The sequence below is a fragment of the Octopus bimaculoides genome, chromosome 12, assembly GCF_046866305.1.
Source record: "Octopus bimaculoides isolate indiv1 chromosome 12, ASM4686630v1, whole genome shotgun sequence".
NCBI classification, from domain to species: Eukaryota; Metazoa; Mollusca; class Cephalopoda; order Octopoda; family Octopodidae; genus Octopus; species Octopus bimaculoides.
Genome location: NC_142939.1, coordinates 67464588 through 67487719, shown reverse-complemented (window position 1 = coordinate 67487719; position 23132 = coordinate 67464588). Strand labels below are relative to the sequence as shown.

The window sequence follows — 23132 nt, the reverse complement described above, 5'->3', positions numbered from 1 at the left end:
CAATAAATCTAAGTTGACCCTCAACCATAAGACTTACATGCAGGTATTTGTTTACCTGATAGAATTAACAATAAAACATATTCTAAGATTCCTTCGCTGTCAGCTTTTGTCTTGCGCTCTCTTATTATTCAGTGTTGTCCTTCAGAATATATTCTTTACAATGATTCATGTCTATGGCACTTAGTAATCACATTCAAGACATTCTCAGCTGAAAACCAGCCAAAAACAAAGAATGAAAGAGAAGGGGTGAGAGAGAGAGAGAGAGTGTGTGTCTTGTGAAGTGGATGCATGCATGACTGTGTTTAAGAAGTTTACTTCCCAACAATGTGGCTTCGGGTACAATTCCACTCTGCAGCATCTTGTGCAAATGTCTTCTACCACAGCCCAATGAATGAAATTTGGTCGACACACAATGTAAGAGCCTACTGGAGAAGTCATTCTTGTTTTGGGAAGGACATGCTTAATCCATGATATGGTCTAACAGCCAACAGGCCCTTGGATAGTTTAAACAGAGTCCACTCCATTGCAAATTTTAGGGACCAGGCCTCCAGTCTGAGGCTAATTTTCTCCCGTCTTCCCACCAATCACAGGGACACTAAAAATAGGTTACAAGACACTCTTGTTCCTCCTTAAATTTAAAATTAAAGTAAGTCAACATTATAATGACTGAAATATAATGCAAATACATAAAGGTAGATAATGTGATGGTAATATTTAGTAATGTGAAATCTTAAGTAGATTAAACCAGATTAACGGTTTTAAAGAAAGAATCAATTGATCATTATAATCACAGCTAAGTTATAAACATTCAGGAGATACCCTGGATTTACTTTCTGTTCAACAGTGAAAACTATATCCATCAGACCTTCCTTAAACACAAAGAAACTCATACATATACATCCAGCTTAACTACTCCAGTTTGTAGGGTCTAGGAATGTATTGCAGAGCAGTCAGTACAACATACAGATTTGATGAGAACAGAACTAAAGAATTTGGACAACATAATGTCAGGGTTAGACAAGCTGAACTTGAAGATTGGTTAATTAACAAGACTAAGATTTGCTTGAAAGAACCCAGTGAAATAATAACAGTAATAATTTAGTTTAACCAGTAAACTCTTATTGAAGTGGAACAAAAAAAATTCATTATTTTTAAAAGCAACTTCCACCAAAATACCAAAACTGTCACCAACAATTTTCCACATTAATGCTATCTTGAAGCAATGCTTATATTCTGTAACACAAAGATATGAAATAACTATGTCTGGCTTAGGTTAGCAGTGAAGTTTTTAAAACGATTAAATCTCTTCATTTTTATCAAAAGTAAATCCATGAAAATATTTACTAAAAGTGTTGAGTGTTATCCAGTACAACCAATTATTACTCAGTATTTCTGAGGTCCCCTCCCTCCCATTCACATATCAACCATACCTTCATATCTAGTCAATCATACAAGAACAGGTTGGCTGTTTAGAAACAAAGTAAATATTTTTGATCAAATAAACTAGATTAGTTCATAATTCAAACAATTCTAAAATTAATTTAGGCCAGATTTATTTAGACGTATAATTAAAATGCTTATTGACAAATTTGACTTATGGAAGGGGGACAGGGACATAATTCTTTGGACCACACAGACAATGCACTTCCATCAAAAGCATACGAATACAAAATCCACAAATTTCATTGAATTTCCAGTGAGAAAAATTACATCACAATTTAAAACATTCATGCATAAATTTAATTTTAAAAAATAAACATTGTTTTAAACACTGAAAAAAAAACTGTCATATTTATGAAAAGTTAACTAAGCAAACAAAAATATTAAATATATGATGTTGCGAAAAAAAATAATAGAACTAAACAGCTTATAAACATGTAAAAATCTGAAAAAGTGGTCAATTAATTGATTAATTGAATTTTTTTCAATCAATACAATTTTAGTCTCAGAATTCCAGACAGGAAGAATATCATATGATAGTAAATAAACAGATAAATAAAAAATATATTCCAGACTCAAGAAATCTTTTCATGAAGACAATTGAAATTATGTAACTTTGCAACTAAAAACTTTTAATATGATCAGTTATTGCTACCATTTCAATTAATTAGAAATTAAATACCCCATAAAGTGTGTGTGTGTACATATGATATAGATGTGTGTGTGTGTGTGTGTGTGGTCAGGAAGCTTGTTTCTCAAACACGTGGTCTCAGGTTCAGTCCCACTGTACATCTTGGGCAAATGTCTTCTATAACCCCAGGTTGACCAAACCCTTCTGATTAAATCTAGCAGGCAGAAACTGAACGAAACCCCTCCCATATATATGTGTGTACCTTTGTCTTGATATCATGAGATGATTGCAAATAAGAAGCACAACCCTACAAGTGATGCCATTCATTTCCAGTCTTCTATGAAAAACATGACGAGCCAAAAGGAAGGGTTACCTTGTTTGGAACTACATGAGGATTGGAGACAGGAAAGGTATCCAGCCGTAAAAAAAACATGCCTCAACAAATTCTATCTGCCTCATGCAAATATGGGGAAGTGAAAGGTAAATGGTGATGACAATGCTGTGTGTGTGTTACATTTCCTTTTAAGGTTTTTTGGGGTGGGGGGTTGCCTTTTCCAAACTACTTTTGAACCATTATTATATTATTCCTAAAGATTTCTTCAGTTTACATTAAGCCAAGATTTAAGTTAGACCAGTTTATATTAGCCAACATTTGGAGGAATTAGATCAAACCAACCAAGCTGAAAAAAATAAATACGTAATATTTTATCAAAGATTAAAAAAAAAAGACAATAAACTTGAGTTTTTACAAAAATTATTCATTTTTGCTTTGTTAACTTTCTGACAGCAGTGTTGAATAATTTTTTTTTTTTTTTTAAATATTAGTCACAAAACTAAAATTAGTAAGTTTATGGGTTAAACACAAAGAAAACATTTAAACAATAATATAAAACTGTTGTAGTTACCCCAGAAATGAACTGCAAAGAAAATAAACAAGTGATTAGTTACATTGAGTAGGGAGTAGATTAGATGTCAACACAATAATGAAAGAGGGAAACACCAAAGAAAATAGGGGTCAATGACTCAAGGCCACAACACAGCTAAATAGATATTATTATTAGGGAACTAGAACAGAGAAAAGATTATCACAATTGTTGTTTTTTTGTTCTAAACATGACAGTTCAACTGTATCTGATGGTAAAAATTAGCTACGTTTCTCCTTCATATAACTCACTAGCACTCCATCAGCTACGAAAAATGTTCCAGTTGATCCGATCAGTGGAACAACCTCCGTGTGAAATTAACATTTAAGTGACTGAGCACTTCCCAGACACGCATACCCTCAAAGTAGTGACAAGGCTGGCCATTTGCGTTACTGGTACAGCTCATTTTTGTTAGCCAAGTGGACTGGGACAACCTGAGATAAAGTATCTTGCACCAGCAGGAATCAAACTTTTGGCCTTACAATGGTGAGCAGAATACCCTAACCACTAAGTCAGGCACCATCACTTAACCACTAAGTCAGGCACCATCACTATCCTTCATATACAGAATGGCATTTTATAACCTCTCAACAATTACTAGACAACGAAGTAGTAATAAAGCATGTGCAGACTAACAAAACAGAATATTTTATGAACATACAAGGAATGTTTAAGAAAACAGATTTGAGATTGATCCAATCCATTTCATCATTTGAAATATGAAATTTCCTTCCGTGCGATAAGACTCTGGATAAATTTCTAACTAAATGATAATAAATAGTCTAAACAGTAATTTTGGTAGAGAAAACTATGACAGATTCTCTAATTAGATATAAACCCTGACTTTATACCACTTGTTATATAATAACATTAAATAACAAACAATAGGGGTTGGATTATTGCTGTTCCTTTGGTTCTAATTAGTGATTAGAAAGTCTAAATGAATGGGCAACTATCAATACACACACACAGAGGCACTCATGCCATTAGTCCAACCCTTGCCTGCATGGAAAACAGATGTTAAATGATGATGAGGAGGGGGATGAAGATGACTGGCACAAACACAAACATTACACAAAAATATCAAGAAAGGCTTTTATATTAAATACTACACAGAAATGTCATTAAACACCAGCAACAAAGTCTACTACAATTGAGAAAAAAAGACCATAACATGACCTGACAACAATATAATCATAAAAGAACAAGTTCTTTTAATTTTATACAACAAAAAAAAAGAATAAAGAGGTTAGCAACTATAATGAAATAAAAACAGCCATCCAACTCAATTCCCTGTTAACTTTGTCCATTATATCCTAACATTGTGTCATTACAGAAAAACAGAGGAAAATGGTGATAAAAGGTTCCATTCAATTGATTGTATTAGTCAAATCTGGAATTGTTTCGTTTCTTCAGTTTAATGTTTTCATTCATTTTGTTTTTGGTTTATGTTGCCTCACTTTTGATTTATTTATTCCACAACAATAAAATAAATATTCAATAATCAGTTTCCAATAACATTTAATCAGATAATACTTGAATGTAGTAGTTGTATGCTGTCAACTTAATGTGACAGTCTCATGAAGGGAATAATACTACTGTTGTTTAGACCTAGGAAGCTGCACCGCTTCCTGTCAGCCTTGACACATTTCCTGTGTCCTTATGTTTATAAGGGGGAGACAAGCACCTCCACCCAGCTAAGCCTGCATCCAGAGACATGTTTCTGAGTCTTTGCTCGTCGTCATCAGTCTGGAGTAGCATGACCTGCTAGTCGAAGATGCCTATCAAGCTCTTGTAAACATATAATAATTCTAGTGAAATACATTCACTGATTTCAAATTTAGAAATAATACATTTCTAAATCTCTCAGAGAGATTTATGGAGAGAAGTCGGCTTATTCTGCGTCAGATTGCTGAAGGTATGCTGCCCAACCTGGTGTTCACTGATGAAAAGAAATTTGACAACAGACAGACAGTAAACCACCAGAATGACTGAATTTGTAGTGTACCTGGCTCCATTGTGGGTAGACTTGTAAATCAATATCAAAATCCAGTCAGTTATCGTTGGGGCAGCTGTGACAGCCACTGAATGGTTTCCCCTTGTTTTTGTGCCCTTGGGTGTTAAAATTTGCCTTTTGACCCCTTTCAGGTTCAATAAAACAAGTACTACTTGAGCATTGAGATTAATGTAATCAATTTTCTCCCCCAGCCCCACAAAAATTGCTAGTCTTGCGTCAAATCTGAAACCAATATTTTCCCAACAGATGTTGACTAAGAGACATTCAAACTAAACCTCCACTACATCAACATCACCAGGCTGTGAAAGTTATGATATTTCTTCCTCAAGACAAAATCATTAAAGAAATATGGATAAGTAACATCAAACCTTCACACAGTGACTGAATGGTTGAATTGTTGAGATAAAATCACATAAACACTTATTGAACCATGCAGTCAAGTGAGCAGACGGGAAATAGCTTCTATAAAACTAATAGTGTGATACTCAAGACCACTTTAGCACCAGTTCCGGGGTTTAAAAGAAATACCCCATAAATGTCTAATTTTATAAAAGTCTCTGACCGATGCCAGTATCAAATGGAAGGTCATAAAATTTCAAAACCAGCAATACAAAAATAAGTAAATTAAATCTTATTTTTAGCACTGACAAACATCATTCTATGATACTGTGTGCCAAAATCTATGAATGGATTGTGGTCTGAACTGCAATTTGAAGCCAACACAACTCCACCTTGTTTTATCTAGACTGAAGAAAACAAGAGACTCGCATGGAAATGGATTTAATAATAGCAATTGCTTCAAATTTTGTTACAAGGCCAGCAATTTTGAGGAGAGGGGCAAGTCGATTAGATCAACTCCAGTGTTTGACTGCTACTTATTATACTGACCCTGAAAGGATGAAAAGTAAAGCCAACCTTGGTAAAATTTGAACTCAGAGGAAATACATAGCAGTATTTTTTTCCAGCTCATTACGTTCTACCATGATTCCACCAACTTAGCACTTGTATAATGGTTTCAAATTTTGGCACAAGGCCAGACATTTTGGACATGGGTCAAGTCGAATACATCAACCCAGTGCACAACTTAATTTATTGACCCTGAGAGAATGAAAGGTAAAGTTGACCTTGACAAAATTTGAACCCAGACTGTAAAGACTGATGGAATACCACTAAACATTTTGTCCTCCATGCTAATGTTTCTGCCAGATCACCACTTTACACCACCTTTATGAATATAATGTATAATAATAAATATAATGTAGTCTTAAATATTGATGCAATATTAGAAACAGCCCTAAGTGCCACCAAAAGTGCCACCAAAAGGGATCCGATAACTATTTACATGTTTAACCTACATTTTGGTACAAATTTCAAAACAGACACAAAAGACAGCAAAGAGAACTTCTTTGCTCAGAGCCGAGAGAAACACAAAATGTTTTGCATATTAGTTCCGGCTCTTTCTGTTCTGAGTTCAAATTTCACCAAGGTCATCTTTTCTTTTCATCACTCTGGGGCCTGAGGTTAATAGTATTGGCTAACCTTCCCTCCTTCAAAATTACTGGCCTTGGACCTCAGAAAGTATGAAATTGACAAACAGATGATAAGGGCTCAGAACAGGTTGGCCATGTACAGGTTCACCATGTAAGTACTGATATATGACACGGTGAACAATAAATGTACGCTATTATCTCATCCTAATTGTCTGGACTTTTTTTTTTTTATTCTAGCCCCTTGTTTTTTTATATCTCAAATGTTTGGAAGTTTTTGCAGGTTTGATTTTGTATTACACACACACACACACACACACATTTTGAAATCAGCGAATGTGTTTCACTAGAATTATTATATGTTTATGAGAGCTTGATAGGCATCTCCAACTAGCAGGTCATTGCTACTCCAGACTGATGACGAGCAAAGACTCAGAAACATGTCTCTGGATGCAGGCTGAGCTGGGTGGCGGTGCTTGTCTCCCCCTTGTAAACATAAGGGCACAGGAAATATGTCAAGGCCAACAGGAAGCGGTGCTGCTTCCTAGGGCTAAATAACAGTAGTATTATTCCCTTCATGGGACTGTCACATTAAGTTGACAGCATACAACTACTTTATCACATCACAACTGCATAAACCTCTCTGGGAGATTTAGAAATGTATTATATATATATATATATATATATATATATATATATATCCCTCTTGACTGTTATAAGAAGCACAAGCACTTTCACACACATGCACACATGTATACACAAGACAGGAACTTCCGCCAACCAAATTCAATCATAAGGCTTTGGTCAGCCCAAGGCTATAGCAGAAGACACTTGCTGAAGATGCCACACAATGGCACTGAACTCATAACCATAGGATTGAAAAACAAGCTTCTTAAGCACACAGCCATGCCTCTACCTATATATATATAATGCTAATTACTTAGAGCCATAGATGTGTTTTGTTTGTTTGTTTGTTTGTTTTTTATTTGTAAAACTAAGTCCTTTGGCTACTGGCGATAAAATGGAATGATTGCTGGGTTGCCAAAAGCTACTGAGCCAGAAACACCTGTCCCAGACTGTCCCCTAATCTCCAGTCAATAAACCTGTCCTCTTCCTTAACAGTATGTCAATATGAGAGAATTCTTGATTCTTGAGATTGCCTTCTCTTATCAAGTGGAACTGGTCTTAACTGCTATCTGCTAATTAAGGAACATCCTCTGAGACAAAAATAATTTCAATAAATCAAGAATTTATGTTGTATGGTATTTGATATACCTGTATTTGTGTATATAACTATCTATCTATCTTGACAGACAGACAGACCAAATAAAAAATGGTTATTAATAGTAACTGAAAACTAGTTATCGCCTGAAATCAACTGAGGCCCATGTAGTTTTAAGAGTGACTGAGATTATTGCATGTCCAAAACCAAGTATAATAAAAACAGTGGACAATATTATATTAAAGACAGTGGGGTAGGGGCACTAATTGATACCTGTAGAGACTAGAAGAAAAATATATTATAAGACATGGCAAAATAATTAGAGGCCTGCAGTAAATAAAACATAATTAAGTAGAGTGATGTCGATGAAGTGAGGAGGACAGCGAGTACAGAGAAGGGACAAGATGGCATAGATGATGAAAGTGTTGTAAGAGTGATTAGCCTGCAGATTGCTAATTAAGCAAATATCTCAACTGGCTACTTCCTTCAGCAAAGAGGAGAGAGAAAATTAATTTTTACATAATAGTAAATAAATATAGGAGTTGATGAGTTATATGTCTGATAGGGAGGTTGAAGTATAGTAATAGACATTTGTATTGAGACTGGTTGGATGCATTTAAATTAGGATCGGTTATTAATAGAGCCTGGCTGTCTTTGTCAGATTGAAAATAAGATTACTTGGTGGGAAAGAAAGAAAGAAAGAAAAAGACAACTAGAAAGAGACAAAAGTGAGGTCAAAAAGCTTGATAAGTAAAGAGAGAAAAAAAGACTAATTATTATTAGATGCAGATTACCCATGCAAGCCACCTGCCTGACTGCAGAGTGAAGGACGTAGTTTGATCATCACATCAATAGTAGCAACATCTATTTATGAAAATAAACTGGCAACAAAGCAGAGTGTGGAGAAAGGTCTGCCAAGTGAAGGTAAAAACAAATAGAGAAAGGTGAACTAAGTGAACCTTTTAAAGTACTTTGGTCATAAAAAGAAAAAGAGAGAGGCTTGAATGTAGTTTAAACGCTTAAGCAGTATTGGGGTGGGGAGAGGAGAGGAGGGGAGGGGGAGAGAGAGAGAGAGGAGAGTGTAATGACGATGACAACAACAGCAAACACAGCCAGTTACACACATGTAAACCTGTTAAGTCCAGAGGTAAATAATAACAAGCAGCAGCAGCCAGGTTGTGAACTTGTGACTCACCAATTGTGGTAACAATTCACATTTATAAGATAAAAGAAAAGACAATAAAAAAATTAAACCGTCTACCATTAAATCAAAACCAAAACTTATTCTGCTGTCAACAAAGACTGCTCTAGGTGGATGAGGGCCATGTTGTGATATAGCAAAGAATAAGGGTTCACTTGTTGGAGAAACTGTTCACAAAATACAAGCTCAGCTGACTTGTGAAAGCTGTGATTCAGATTAGGAAATGAATGGGAACTGCAGAAATAGAGTCAGAAAAGTATTAAATAATATAGAAGAAGAAAACAAAGAAAAATATTAAATAGATTAATAATGGAGTCAGAAATAAGAAGGCAGAAGATGACCATTGATCCATTTGTAACGGCATAAAACTAGAAATGAACTGATATATAAGGAAAAGTAGGAACCATATCAACCAAATGTTTTTGCTGTAAAAACAACTAATTACAATTCGACTAAACAGATTAATAAACGAAGGTAAAAAGATTAATAAAAGTATTTGTTATCAAATTTGAGAATCTCTCAGATTAACAATTTCATTCTAGAATTAGAAACTAGATTTTTTTTTTTAAATTTGTAAAAACGATATTTAAATGCTTCAGTAAGTAATGTTGTTGAATATATGGTGTTGTGGTGCTGGGGCAGTTTTTCGAAACTTACCAGGATGCCTGAACCCACCACACAATTTTAATTTCAAACTGTAAACCAGTTCTGTTTATGCAGGATATTTAAGACGGGGCATAAAGTAAACCTTGCAGTGACTTAACAATTTCAGACAGTAACCTACTAAAATGGTTGGCTCTGAGAGATTTCAGATTGGCATTGGTACTGAAATATTGGAGACAGAGTTACCTCACAAACTTTGCCATGTTCCTGAAATATGATAAGGTACTAATCTGAAACTTGACAAATATGGTGCATGTTATAAGCAGTGTCAATATACTTTGATAATTTATTTTCCCCTTCAATTCATGCTGTGCCCTGTCTCTGGTAAACACACTAAGTATGAATGGCTCACTGCACAGAGCTATAATGATCTACCATGGGAAGTTTATAGTTCTGTAATTTATTTTACCAGCAATTTTCTTAGAATGTATTGTTAAACACAAATACTCTTCATACTCAGTATGTATCTCTCTTGGATAACCACTACATGATGATGATGATGCCATGTAGTTCCACATCAGCCCAGACTAAATAGACAAGACATTGCTGCCTTCTCTTCTTACAAACACACAAAGGACTACATTATTTCCAATCTCTTTCCTTTCTTTCTTTTTAAGACGGTAGAGGTTGATAGAGAGATTTAGCTGTGATTTCTAGCATGTAAAGTAATTGTCCACTACAGCCAATCCTTCCTTCTCAGACCAACACTCTTTTAAAATTCCCTTCAGTAGTCACAGCTCCTTCCTCTTGACCAAACCAATGTAAATGTTCCATCATTATCTTTGTGATTCTTCAAAGATATGACAGCAAACTGTGGCACATTATTGTCTCCCCTTCAACTTCACGCTAAAATAGATTACCACTATTAGAGATACTCAGCTTTAAAACTAATTGGTTCAACAGCATGCAAATTTATAAATTTAGGGAAACTATCAGACTTGGTTTTTCATGGAATGTGTATGTATATATATAGGAAAATGAAAAATAAGGCAGAATGCTAAACTGGAAGCATATTTTAATAAAGATTTCTAACTGGCTTTCATTGTGAAGCAAATTTTCAAGAAGAAGGAGAATGAAAATGTTTTTTTACAAAGAAGTACAAAATGAAGAAAATAATATATAAAAAAATAACTATACCAATACATTATATTGTCTTTGAGCTTTTGAAGTTCAATGGTAATTCATGTATATAATGGTTGGAAAAATAAGGATGCATAAGAATTGAGAGTTGTGTTAGGTTTAAAAAAAGGGTTAAAAGTTTGTGTTAAGCAGGAAGTGTGGTGTCAAAATAGGAAGTGTGTGTAAGGGGAGACAAATCTTTTTAGTTGGAGTTTTGAACTCTTTTTCAACAGGAAGTTTATGTCTGTTCCTAGAGAAATAAGGTCACTGAGGGGTATGTGTGTTAAGAAATGGTTGGAATTTCTCTATGAAAACATTCTCCTTGTTGATTCTATCTTGTGTCGAGATTCTGTCTTTACACTGATAGAAAGGAAATATAAGGAATTTAGGGTTTTTGTTTCTGGCGCAAGAGTCTATTTTTCATTTTCCTATTATTTCTCCACGTGCGGTTAACACAACCCCACTATTTACTGACTTATATATATATATATGTGTGTGTGTGTGTGTGTGTCATAGTCCTCCAGGGAATAACAGAGGAATTCAAGGCAGGATGCCCCTGGGAGCTCTTCTATGCTGATGACCTTGCTCTAATTGCTGAGTCACTATCAGAACTAGAGGAGAAGTTTCAGGTGTGGAAGCAAGGATTAGAATCAAAAAGGCCTTAGAGTTAGCCTAGCTAAAACCAAAGTCCTAATTTGAGTGAGAAAAAGAAAAAAAACAGTCAATGCATTGGTCGCTCTCTGACAGGTTTATGGTTGAGCCTGTGGCAGTTGAGACCTCCAGCATTCTTGGTCCGTGGGCCATTTCCCTGTTCACCACTAACAGGGGCAGAAATTGCTGTCTGCAAGTGTGAGCCCCACAAGTCAGAGTGGCTACTCCAGCACACTTCCCTTGCTATCATCTGGAGCAATGCCTCTTCCATTTTGTCTGCTAGTGCCATGAAAATTGTTTCTATATTGTGAGAGGAAGGTCTTTCATATTTGAGTAATACAACATCTCCATTACTTAAACTTAAGATAATGAAAGTCACCTAAGATAATGAAAGCTTTTGACCTGTTCCTTTCTCTTTAGACACACAACTTGAGAGAAGAGTGTTGTCTGTGCGTGTGCCTGAACAGGTGTATAAATTTGTATATGTTCCCAGGGTAGCGTTTCTCAACCAGTCAGTCCACATTTACAATAAACCAGTCACATCATTAAACTTATACTTTCCTTTCATTAAACCTCAAACAAAATTCAATAAAAACAACTACTTTTTTTCATTACCCAGACAAAGAATTTCCTTCATGTTTCAATATCAGTGGTATTTATTTTAAAATAACTGAAACTGACCTAACTCCAAAACCATTAGAAACATCTTTTTGTTTCTATTGGAAGATTTTTCTAATCATATTCAAGAAACAAATTTTAACCCTTTGGTTACTATATTTTTGTTGGAATACATTGCTTTTGTTTCACTCAATTTTGAAAATGAAGAAGAACTTAATAAAATAGATTCATCATTATTAAGCTGATGTCTGGAGCACAAATTAACATGAAATTTTTATGAAATGTTTTAATTTCGATCACTTGAAACATGGACTGTATGTCATAGAACCAGGTACAGTCTCAGGCAGGTTGGTATCAAAAGGGTTAAGAAGGAAATGTGCATGTACGTTTGTGGGGCTGTATATGCATGAGTATTGGGGGGGGGGGGGGAAGACACGCGCATGCGTGCGTGTGTAGAAATAAACCATCAAATGGACAAAGAGTGGACTGATTGAAATATAGTGTAAAGTACAGAATTAGGTCCCACAGTTTTCCATATTTAATTAATTAATTAACTTCCAAGGCTGAGTCCCCTGCCACATTTAGACCAGATTTAGTAATTTAGATAATGATTTAACCATAAGAGTAAAGATTTTAATTAACTAAGGACTTGCTACAATTTTGCCAGTGTCAACACCAAAAGTGAAGAACATACTGTTTAGGATAAAAAATATGAGAATGAAGCAATTCCATTTTTATAAACTTTGGTTTTTATGAGAATAACTTAACTCTTTCACTTTCAGCCCTGATTCTAAGTTTCAAAATTACCTAAAATCTACCCAAATTAAGCTGATGTCAACAGGCAAAAATTCCAACATAATTTTGGATAAACCTTTTGATTAACTCTTTTGATATCAACCTGTCCAAGACTACCCACAGGTTCAACGAAGCAAATTTCAGCTTTAACGTGATCTGAATTAAAAGTTCCAACAAAATTTTATTTTCATTTTTAAGTTGCTGTTTGGAACATAAATTATTTCAGTAAATTCTTCATTATTTTTAAAACTGTCTAAAACAAAAGCAGTACAGTTCTATATTTAAGAGATGAGGAATTATGTACATTATTTACATTATTTATATTTGACAGATATTTGTCCTCAGCTTGTTTGTTGCTAACACAACGTTTCAGCTGATATACCCTCCAGCCTTCATCAGGTGTCTAATAATAATAATAATAATGTCAAAAAATGAATTAAAATTTCATCAACATAATGGAACTGATGCTACTTTTCTCAACAATAAAGATTAGCCTTGAGACAATATGGTCACTCCACCTCCTAGAAATAACAGCTGAATCTCCCTTAAATCATATCTTGCCATCTTAAAAAGATGAGGATACAGTAGACAATACAGCTGTAAATATACAAAAAGATGTGACTGTCATGGATGGAACTTCATTGATCATAACTCTGCTCAATTAGGACTAGCCTAGGGCTAAAGAACAACACAGATTAGCCACTTATTGCTTTATGATAAGTACACATCTCCACAATCATTCAATCTGCTAGAAAGAACAACCAGATGTCCCTCAAATAGTACCATTCGTTTTAAATAAAAGACATTAAATAATGTAGTCCTAGATATACTATGCCTGAACAGAAAAGATGAATTGAGGCTGGAATGTCTTCAACTATAGGTATGTACCCTCAGACCTAACCTAGGGCTAAATAACAACCATAATTAGACATGATCTACATGAAAAAATGAAAGACCACCAAACAACTTTAGCTACCTCAGAGAAATAAGACCAAGGAATATATTACAAGAATGCTAATCTTCTAAATCACAGATGTAATTATTTTCACCCTAAAATGGATAAACACAATTATTCTTCCATATATTTATCTGTGTCAGGACAACATAAAAGAAAGAGATAACTTCAATAGTGTTATATTGCATATACCTTCATCGAAAAAAAACATCACCACTTGACGAAAAATGAAATAAAATAAATAAATGAAAAAACTTTGAAATAAATTTGTAAATTCATTAATCAAAGTAAAATTAGTAAGTTATTGAAAAAAAAAAAAAATTAACACCAAAACTAACCTTTTTAAATTTGCTGAAGGCACTGGGTGGGTATTGTCTACTGAGGGAATAATATCGCCTTAGGGTTTCCATCGTGGAAGTTAGGATTAGCAAGAAAATTAAATTCAACCAAAGACTTTCATCTGAATCCCATTCAAGTTAATTTTTCACTAAAGAACTTTAAGAAGATAGAGAAGCCAATGAGGTCTGTGAGTGTCAGAATGGTCATTAGAACTAAGAAATATCAACTGCAGCAACAGTTAGGAGGGGGGGGGCTTATTTATTTGTTTATATCTCAGCCAATGGAAAGGAAGTTTAACAAAATGAAGGTTAATTTCTTGAAAGCAGGATGTGATGTGAAAAATAATCTACATAGCACTCATTATCTGCTGCTAAAGAAAAGGAAATGTCAAGAACATGACAAGCTGATTTATAATTCAGTAACTCACCTTCTTAATCTTTCCGATAGTTCCTTGAGGTATCTCTTTCTTGTAATATTTCTTAAATCTACGCATTTCAGGCTTTGTCATGCCAACATTGATAAGATCTTCGTCTCGGACATATTTTAAGTGGGCCAGACTGGATATTTTCAGCTCATTCTTCAGAGCACTGTAATAGTGTTCGAGTTCAGCATCAATCAGAAAACCATAAAGTTCTTTGTTTAAAGCTGCCATGGTGAGCTGTTGATGTGGCCACCACTACTGCTGCTCTCTCACACTTGATTTATGAAAGTTTGGTTTACAAACTCATTGGTAGTCTGCAAGTAGAAATGGAAAAATGACATACTTTATTAAGAAACTAATATTAAGATATATAACTAATATTAATATTAAATATTTGATACTAAATATTTAATATACACAAACCTTTAAAACTGGTTTTCTCTTCCTCTTTACATCTCAAATGAATCTCAAATCAACAACTCGTACAAAATACTTTATACAACATGGCTTTATGTTTAACAAGTTCACTTTACAACCATATGGTTCTGGGTTCAATCCTTGGGAAAGTCTCATCGACCATGGTCTTGGGTAGACCAACATTTCCTGTGTGGGATTTGGTAGATGAAAACTGTAGAAACCCAAGTACCTGCATGCATGTGTGTGTGTTGTAAAATTTTTCTCTGACATAGATGGGTAAAAGATGCAGACATAAACAAGAAAAGCAAGAAACCAGTGCCTTCAAACTGAAATACCTTGTAGTATTTGTTCTGCCTCAGTTATACAGATACTCTTCTATCATTCTTGCCAAAGAAAATACAGTGCAACCCAGTGGTTGAAATATTGGAAATCCACAAGCAATGCTGATATTCCTAAGAAAGTATTCTATGAAACAAATTAAATAAGCACCATATCCTATCTTGAACATTAACTCCAGTAACCATCATGCAAGGTATCTCGTTGTCTAGCATTGCAACTTAGGAGGGGGGTAAAAATGAAGATTTAAAAAAAGGCAAAAACTGCATTTAAAATAATTGACTAATGCTCACTCTTTCTCTCTCTCTCACACACACACACGCACACAAAGAGCAGATGCCATAGACTTGGTATCAAATCCAGACAAACTTGTAGATGAAGAAGTTTTTTTTCATATTTCTAGGAATACACTTTAGTGTTTTCCAATGCCATTTCTAGGCCCCTGAGAGGATTTGTGTTAAGAATTTTGTTTAATATAGTGTATGTGTTACAAATATATTTTAACTATTCTCCAACAAAGAGATAAGTTATAAAAATAAGAAAATTTTCAGGAGGAAAAAATAAAAAATATAAAAAATAACTTGCAATATGAAAAGGGTTTAAAGATGCATCTCTTTTCTTTATTTATTTTAGTGTATCATGTAGCAAATAGATATCATGTAGCAACTACGTATCATGTAGCAAATAGGTTGGGATTAGTTGGTGAGTTCAGTTAAGTGTCAAACTTCCTGCCCTGCATATTTCAGTAATTAAAACAGAAAGGTCTTAGGTTAATTACCTGAGAATTTTTGCTGACGTTTGACCTTCTAAAAATACCTCAATTAAGTTCTGCTAGATCCAGGAGGTTCATATTATTATTATCTCTGCAGCTGATTCGCACATCTAAAAAGTCATCATCAACAACATCACAAATATAAAAAAAAAATATATAAACTCTTGCCTGTAAAATATAACAGATACAAACAACGTTAACCTGGTGACTACCGCTAAGAAATGACAGATTGCACTATAATATTAGAAATTGTCATCAGATTTGGTCTGTGGTAGATATTTAGAAAGAAAGGAAAAAAAACTGTCACTTCTTCAATTACAACAAGAAGTGTCGCAGTTGATTCAATTCAATCAATGGAACAGCCTGCTTGTAAAATTAACATGCACTCCACAAACACACATACCTTTAATGTAGTCCTCATGGAGATTCAGCATGACACAAAATGTGACCTTTGAAATACAGGTACAACTCATTTTTGCCAGCTGAGTGGATTGGAGCAACACAATATAAAGTGCCTTGCTCAAGGATACAACTCACCACTGGAAATCAAATTCATGACTTTACATGGGTCAAATACCCTAACCACTAAGCCACAAGACATTTAGAAACCCAGAAATAATCAGCAGCAATGCAAACCCCCACCCACCCCAAACCAGTCACATTTGTTTTCCAAATTTCCAAGGCTTTATTTTACTGATTCATTAACCATTTCATAACCATATTTTTGCTAAAATCCATTGCCTTTGTTTCCATAAATTTTGAAAATAATGAATTTAGGAGAACAGCTTTGTCATCCATACATCTATGTATATATGTTCAGCTCTTCCCGGCCACCACCAAAAGGTATCTCCTCCCACAAACTGACAAACTTGTTATCTCAAGAGATAAGGATTATCACAATTTTCACAAATTTCCTTTTTTCTTTTTCTTGTTTTTCTTCTTTTTTTTCCCTTTCTTATTCCAACCCTGTTCCTACTCTCTCAGAGAATTGTTCTGCTGTTATGCTTCCAGTCTACTATAGGGAGTCAAATACAAAAACGGTAAGATTGACACCAAACAAAACAGCTTATCACACAAGCCACGTTCCTTGTATACTAGAATCTGCAGTGTGTTTGCATGCATATACTGTTAACAGTAGGAGGTTTTTCTAAAGCCACATAACAGCTTCTCATGTGACTTTTGGTTAACAATGACCTGTGTTTGTTATTACATTTCAAATGAATGCAATAAGTTCTGTAGAACTGAGGTACAGAATAAGTCTGCATATGTCATACAGAACTAACAGATTATCCACACAGAGATGCCAGTAATATTGCTTAAGCATGAGGTAGTTTCCTCAAAATTATGGATGTAAATAGTAATGAACAAATTATATACATATATGTATATACTCCTTGTGTATAGGTTGCCATTTCCCCTTCCATGTTGGCTATCTCTGACGAGTGAATATTATATAACTGGTTTGTTGCCTAACACACCATTATATAATTTCACATGAAACCAATTGGCAAGATCAGCTGTAATATTGGCCTACACATCTAGCCAGCAGGACAAGGAATCAATCAAAAGCTGAAACAAAGTGAGGAATCACACAGTGACTAGTAGTGTATAACAACATCTGATAGTCTGATCAATACAGTGAGATATATATATATATATATATATATATATATATATATATATATATATATGTGTGTGTGTGTGTATATATATATATATATATATATATATATATATATAGATAGATAGATAGATAGATAAATAGATAGATATTAGCACAGGCATGGCTGTGTGGTTAAGAGGCTTATGCTGTTTTGAGTTCAGTCCCACCGTGTGGCACCTTGGACGTCACCTTGGGAAAGCGTCTTCTACAGCAGCCCTAGCCTTGTGAATGAATTTGGTAGATGAAAATTGTGTGGAAGCTTGTCATATATGTGTGCCTTTGTGTTTATCCCACACTGACTGCTTGACAACCAATGCTGGTTTGTTTGTGTCCCAGTAACTTTCAGCATAAGTATGGAAGTTAAGAATATGTACAGAGGTGAATTTGTTCAACTAAACCCTTCAAAGTAGTCCCTTGACCACTGTCCAAAGACTGAAATAACTAAAATATAACAAATGTGCGAGAGAGAGAGAGAGAGAGAGAGGGAGAGGGAGATAGATAGATAGAGAGAGAGAGAGAGAGAGAGAGAGAGAGAGAGAGAGAGAGAGAGAGAGAGAGAGAGAGATATAGATGGAAATATAAATCAACAAAACTTTGGTATATCTTGCTATGTTGGCAGCAAAATGAAGTTTTGAGAAACCTATTATACCATTTGGGAGTAATTTAGCACGTGTATGCGCGGGCATGCACACACACATGCACGTTAGTCGTAATAGTTTGTACAGACAGAAAGAGAGAGTACTCAATATGATAATCCAGAAGACTTTATTGTGATCTTCCAAGTAGAGGAATTCAATATTATGCACTTACTGCTCAAGATAGTTTCCCAAAGTACAAAGTCCATAATTTTGAATTCCTTAACTTGAACTCTGTTAGCATGTATAAGATAAATGGTGAAGTATATATAAAACAAGTGTATATAAAACATGTGAGGAAGTGGAGAAATTTATGAATGAATAATTGAATGAATGAAAAACGGGAAAAAAAAAAAATTAATAAAAACTGTTATGCTTAAAGTTCACTAGTTTAAGTAGAAGAATCTCTTTAACAGAGAACCATGATGACTGTCCTTTGGTATTTGCCAGATAAATAAATATGTCCCAACACTGAATAGTGGCAGAAAACAGAGTGAGGAGGAAGGTCAAGGTTTGTTAATGAAGTATGTGATACTGGCTCAGTCTCAATCTAGAAATCTGTAGACTATGTAATGAAGGGTGAAGGGGAAGGGAAGTAATGAGAGAGAGAGAGAGAGAGAGAGAGAGAGAGCAAGAGATTTTCTTCTAATAAGAAATATGTTTTATGCGTGAGGAAATTAAGATTAGACAGCTTACTTTCAGAATCAACAGTTTCAACTACAGAAAATAAATGGTAAAAATGTTGCTATCAGCAGTGGTGGTGGCGACGGTGGCATAATGAAGACAAAATGGTGGTGAAGATGGTAGCAAGGGTGCCAGGAGCGATAGGGATGTTAGGGAGTAACAATTAGCAATTACAACTCTCCACTCATTAAAAGATGCAGAGAATTATTATTATTATTATTATTATTATTCAGTAGTCTTATTTTTATAACATGCTTTCACTTCACTACCGAGCGCAGCTCTGTGTGTCTTGGGTATGTGCTGTGGTTTGCTGTGATGCTCTTATGGTTACTGTATTGAATATGTTTTGCGTAGGATGTGTGCAGTGCCCAGTAATGCAATTTTCTGTATGTTGTATATATTTGTAAGTCCTGGTGTTTTTGTTATGTATTTGTCTGAATATTTTTTTATCATACCTAATGTGCCTACTATGATAGGAATTGTTTCTGTTTTTAGATTCCACATTCAAGCTACCTCTTTTTCCAGGTCTTTGCATTTTGAAAGTTTCTCCATTTCTTTTAGAGAAATGTTGTCATCTGCTGGTATTAATACATCAATTAGAAAGCATTTTTTTCCTTCATCATCTCTGACAACTATATCTGGTCTATTGGCCTTAATTTCTCTATCTGTATATATTGGCATACCCCAGAGTATGGTTGTTTTCTCGCTTTCTGTGACCTTTTCTGGCGTGTGCTTATACCATCTTTTTTCTGTTATTCCATAGTGTTGGCATAGCTTCCAGTGTATGTAGGTCCCAACTCTGTCGTGTCTGTGAATATACTCCTTCTTATCCAGGACTGGGCAACCAGAGATAATATGATTTATTGTTTCTTGTCCATCTCCACATATTCTGCAGTTACTTGTTATGTTTCTTTTCATTACAAATTTTTGGTAATTTCTGGTGAGGAGTCTTTGGTTTTGTGCTGCAATTAAAAATCATTCAGTCTCTGCTTTGAGTCCTTTTATTATTATTATTATTATTATTATTATTATTATTATATCATTTAAGCCACATAGCACATCTCTCATATATAATGTAAATGTATATACATATATATACACATACAAATATATGCAGTATGTGTGTGTGTGTGTGTGTGTGTGTGTGTGTGTGTGTGTGTGTGTGTGTGTGTGTGTGTGTGTGTGTGTGTGTGTGTGTGTGTGTGTGTGTGTGTGTGTGTGTGTGTGTGTGTGTGTGTGTGTGTGTGTGTGTGTGTGTGTGTGTGTGTGTGTGTGGTTATAATAGTCTCACCTCAGACTGTTTGGCCATGTTGCTTGATTTCCCAAGTTAGGCCCTGCTTTCTATGTCCTCATCAAGGAGGGTCTGGCTGGGATGACAGCTCATGTGTCGACCACATGCCACATGGTGACAACATGTGGCATGAGACAGAATCTCACAGAGATGGAAACTGATTGATACCCTGCCTCAACAGGCTGCCCAAGAGGACTAAGGAATAAAGCAAGAGATAGTGAATGCAGCAATGCATTGCAACACACTGCAATGGGGGGGGGGGGCATTCCCTCTCACTTAGCCTGGCTCTAAGTGTTCTAGGTGTAGACATGGCTGTGTGGTTAAGGAATCTGCTTCAGAGACACGAGGTCCTAGAGTTGATATCAATACATAGCACCCCATCAGTAAATGTTCAGTTGTAATTCTTAAACTTACTTTAAAATAATATGGGAACTTTATTTTAATACACACACACACATTCGTGTGTGTGTGTGTGTGTGTGTGTGTGTGTGTGTGTGTGTGTGTGTGTGAAGAGAGAGAGATTTGAAATTAGAAGTAAGAAATCATATTTGCCACTGGATTTCGTTGTAATTGTGCACATGTGTGTGGGTGTGTGTGTGAGAGAGAGAGAGAGAGAGAGAGAGAGAGAGAGTGATGCGGTGACATTGAAGAAAGAAAGAAATGAAGTACTATAACAATACTGTCCAGACCACCATCATCCATATCATCATCATCATCATCATCATAATAATCATCATCATGAAGTAAGCCCTTACAAACAGGTAATCAGATTAAGCTGACATATAAAGCAGCAGCTGTCAGAAAAGGCCACCATCTTAATGTGAGGCGGGACAATTGGGTTAATTATGTACCCTATTGGATGAATGAGTCAGTGGATTGGATCTAATTATTTATTTAAAGCAAAGGGTTAAGGATTAAATTATTTTCCTTATTTAACATTTAACCCCTTCACTTGTGTATGTATGCAAACCCACACGCGTGTTGTGTGTGCACGCACCTGCATATGTAATCATCACTTAACGTCCATGTTCCATGCTGGCATGGGTTGGATAGTTTTACAGGATCCAATACATCCAAGGATTGCATCATGTCTGCTTTGGCATGGTTTCTACGGCTGGATGCCTTTTTAACACCATCCACTTTACAGTATAAATGAATTCTCTCTCTCTCTCTCTCTCTCTCTCTCCCTCTCTCACACACACCTGTGCTCATAAGCTAAATGCTTATTATAGAAAAGAAATTTGTGGCTGTTAATTATTTCAGGGCCTAAAATGTCATTTGACTTTTTAAAAGGACCTAACATTCCTGTAATTTTAACTAAGTTACAATAATAAAGATTTATTGTTCTCTAAATAATTCCGCATTTTCTTTTTTTTTTTTTTGCAGTAAGCAAACATCTCCAAACTGTCTCCAGTTTCCAATGATGGCCATCACCATTAGAAATTTCAATATACACTCTGTGCATCAGGGAAATGTTTATTTAGTAAATTTATGCTTTTTTTTTTTTAATCTGTTTTATTTTGTGCATTGAGAGTAAAAAATAAACAGACAGAATAAAAGCTACATTGCCTCCCTCATAATGCTGACATAATTTCGAATCTTCCTGGTAGCTGGCAACTAATCCCAAACCTGAAGCATTTCATTAAGAATGTTTACAGGAAACACTTCATTCAATCAAAAACAGCAGAGGGAGATGGGTATGCTATGCTTTCATCTACAGTTTTCTCTTTCCTCTTCCTTCACCTCACACTTGGTTTAGCACCATCTTGGTTAAGTCAGGTTGAGGGAAATATTTCAATGTTTACACAAGATGGGATTCCTGATAAAATACACAGAGCCAAATATATAACACATCAAACTAATGTAACAGTAATAAAAATCACACACACACACACACACACACACACACACACACACACACAACTAAAACAATAATAAAAAAACAATATCACTGAACGAATTAATGAAAATTGCTTAATTATTCAGAAATCTTTTCTCAATACCTTCAAAAGTTTCTCAAAGTTAGAGGAACTTATTTTGAAGAACAACTAAAACATAAACCAGAAAAAGGGAAAATATTGCTGTCAAAATATCAACTTTTCTTTTTCTAAAATGCTTAGCAAGATCTTTCAGCTGTTGGCTTGTAGAGTCCATGACAGCAATAGGCTATAAAAATAGAATGCATTTAGGTATTTGGAATATTCTGACAATTTTTTCAAAGTTTATATCAAAATGGTGGAGGTCACAGACCCTGCCAAACAAACAAACTCGTATGTCATGTAAGGAGAGAATTATATAGATAAGTGGATATGAATAACTTAAAGCGGACTTAAAATGAAAACTTAACGTAAAGACATTTTACGACATCAGTTTTGAAAATTCAATAATAGCATTCAGAATTATTCACTGCTCTCTCTCTCTCTCTGTAATATAACTGGTGCAACAAAAAAGGCACCCAGTGCACTCTGTAAGGTCATCAACATTTGGAAGGGCATCCAGTTGTAGAGAGCAGACAGAGGAGTGTGGTCGGCCCCACCCCCCACCTATCAGATCCTGTCAAACCATCCAACACATACCAGCATAGAAGATGCATAAAGGGTAGATTGCATGATGCTTGTATACAAAATTTGGCACTACATGGTAGCCAGATATGGGCCTTGAATGCGGAAGATTTGCAAATACTAGTAAGAAATGAAGCAAGTATGCTTCAGTGGATCTGTAATGTTAATGTGCATGGACGATGGAGTAGAAATAAGTTGAAAGAAGAAGTGGATGTAAGAGGAATCAGCTGTAGGTTGCAACAGAGACAACTGCATGGAGGGGAATGGGTCAGTGACATACGCATGGAAGAT

At 35.1% G+C, this 23132-nt stretch overlaps 1 protein-coding gene across 9 annotated transcripts in view; it reads right to left on the bottom strand.

Moving 5' to 3' along the window:
- Window positions 1-23132, bottom strand: part of LOC106884484 (uncharacterized) — a 249654-nt gene that overhangs the window by 93212 nt on the left and 133310 nt on the right. For 8 of the 9 annotated variants that reach the window (XM_089361253.1, XM_089361260.1, XM_052972233.2 and 5 more), the window contains one exon: window positions 14489-14796. In XM_089361253.1, coding sequence (XP_089217379.1) covers window positions 14489-14713 — 225 coding nt within the window. In that variant the 5' untranslated portion in view covers window positions 14714-14796. Of the gene's footprint in view, window positions 1-14060; window positions 14290-14488; window positions 14797-23132 lie in introns of those variants that run through there. The other variant, XM_089361261.1, reaches the window with a different exon arrangement.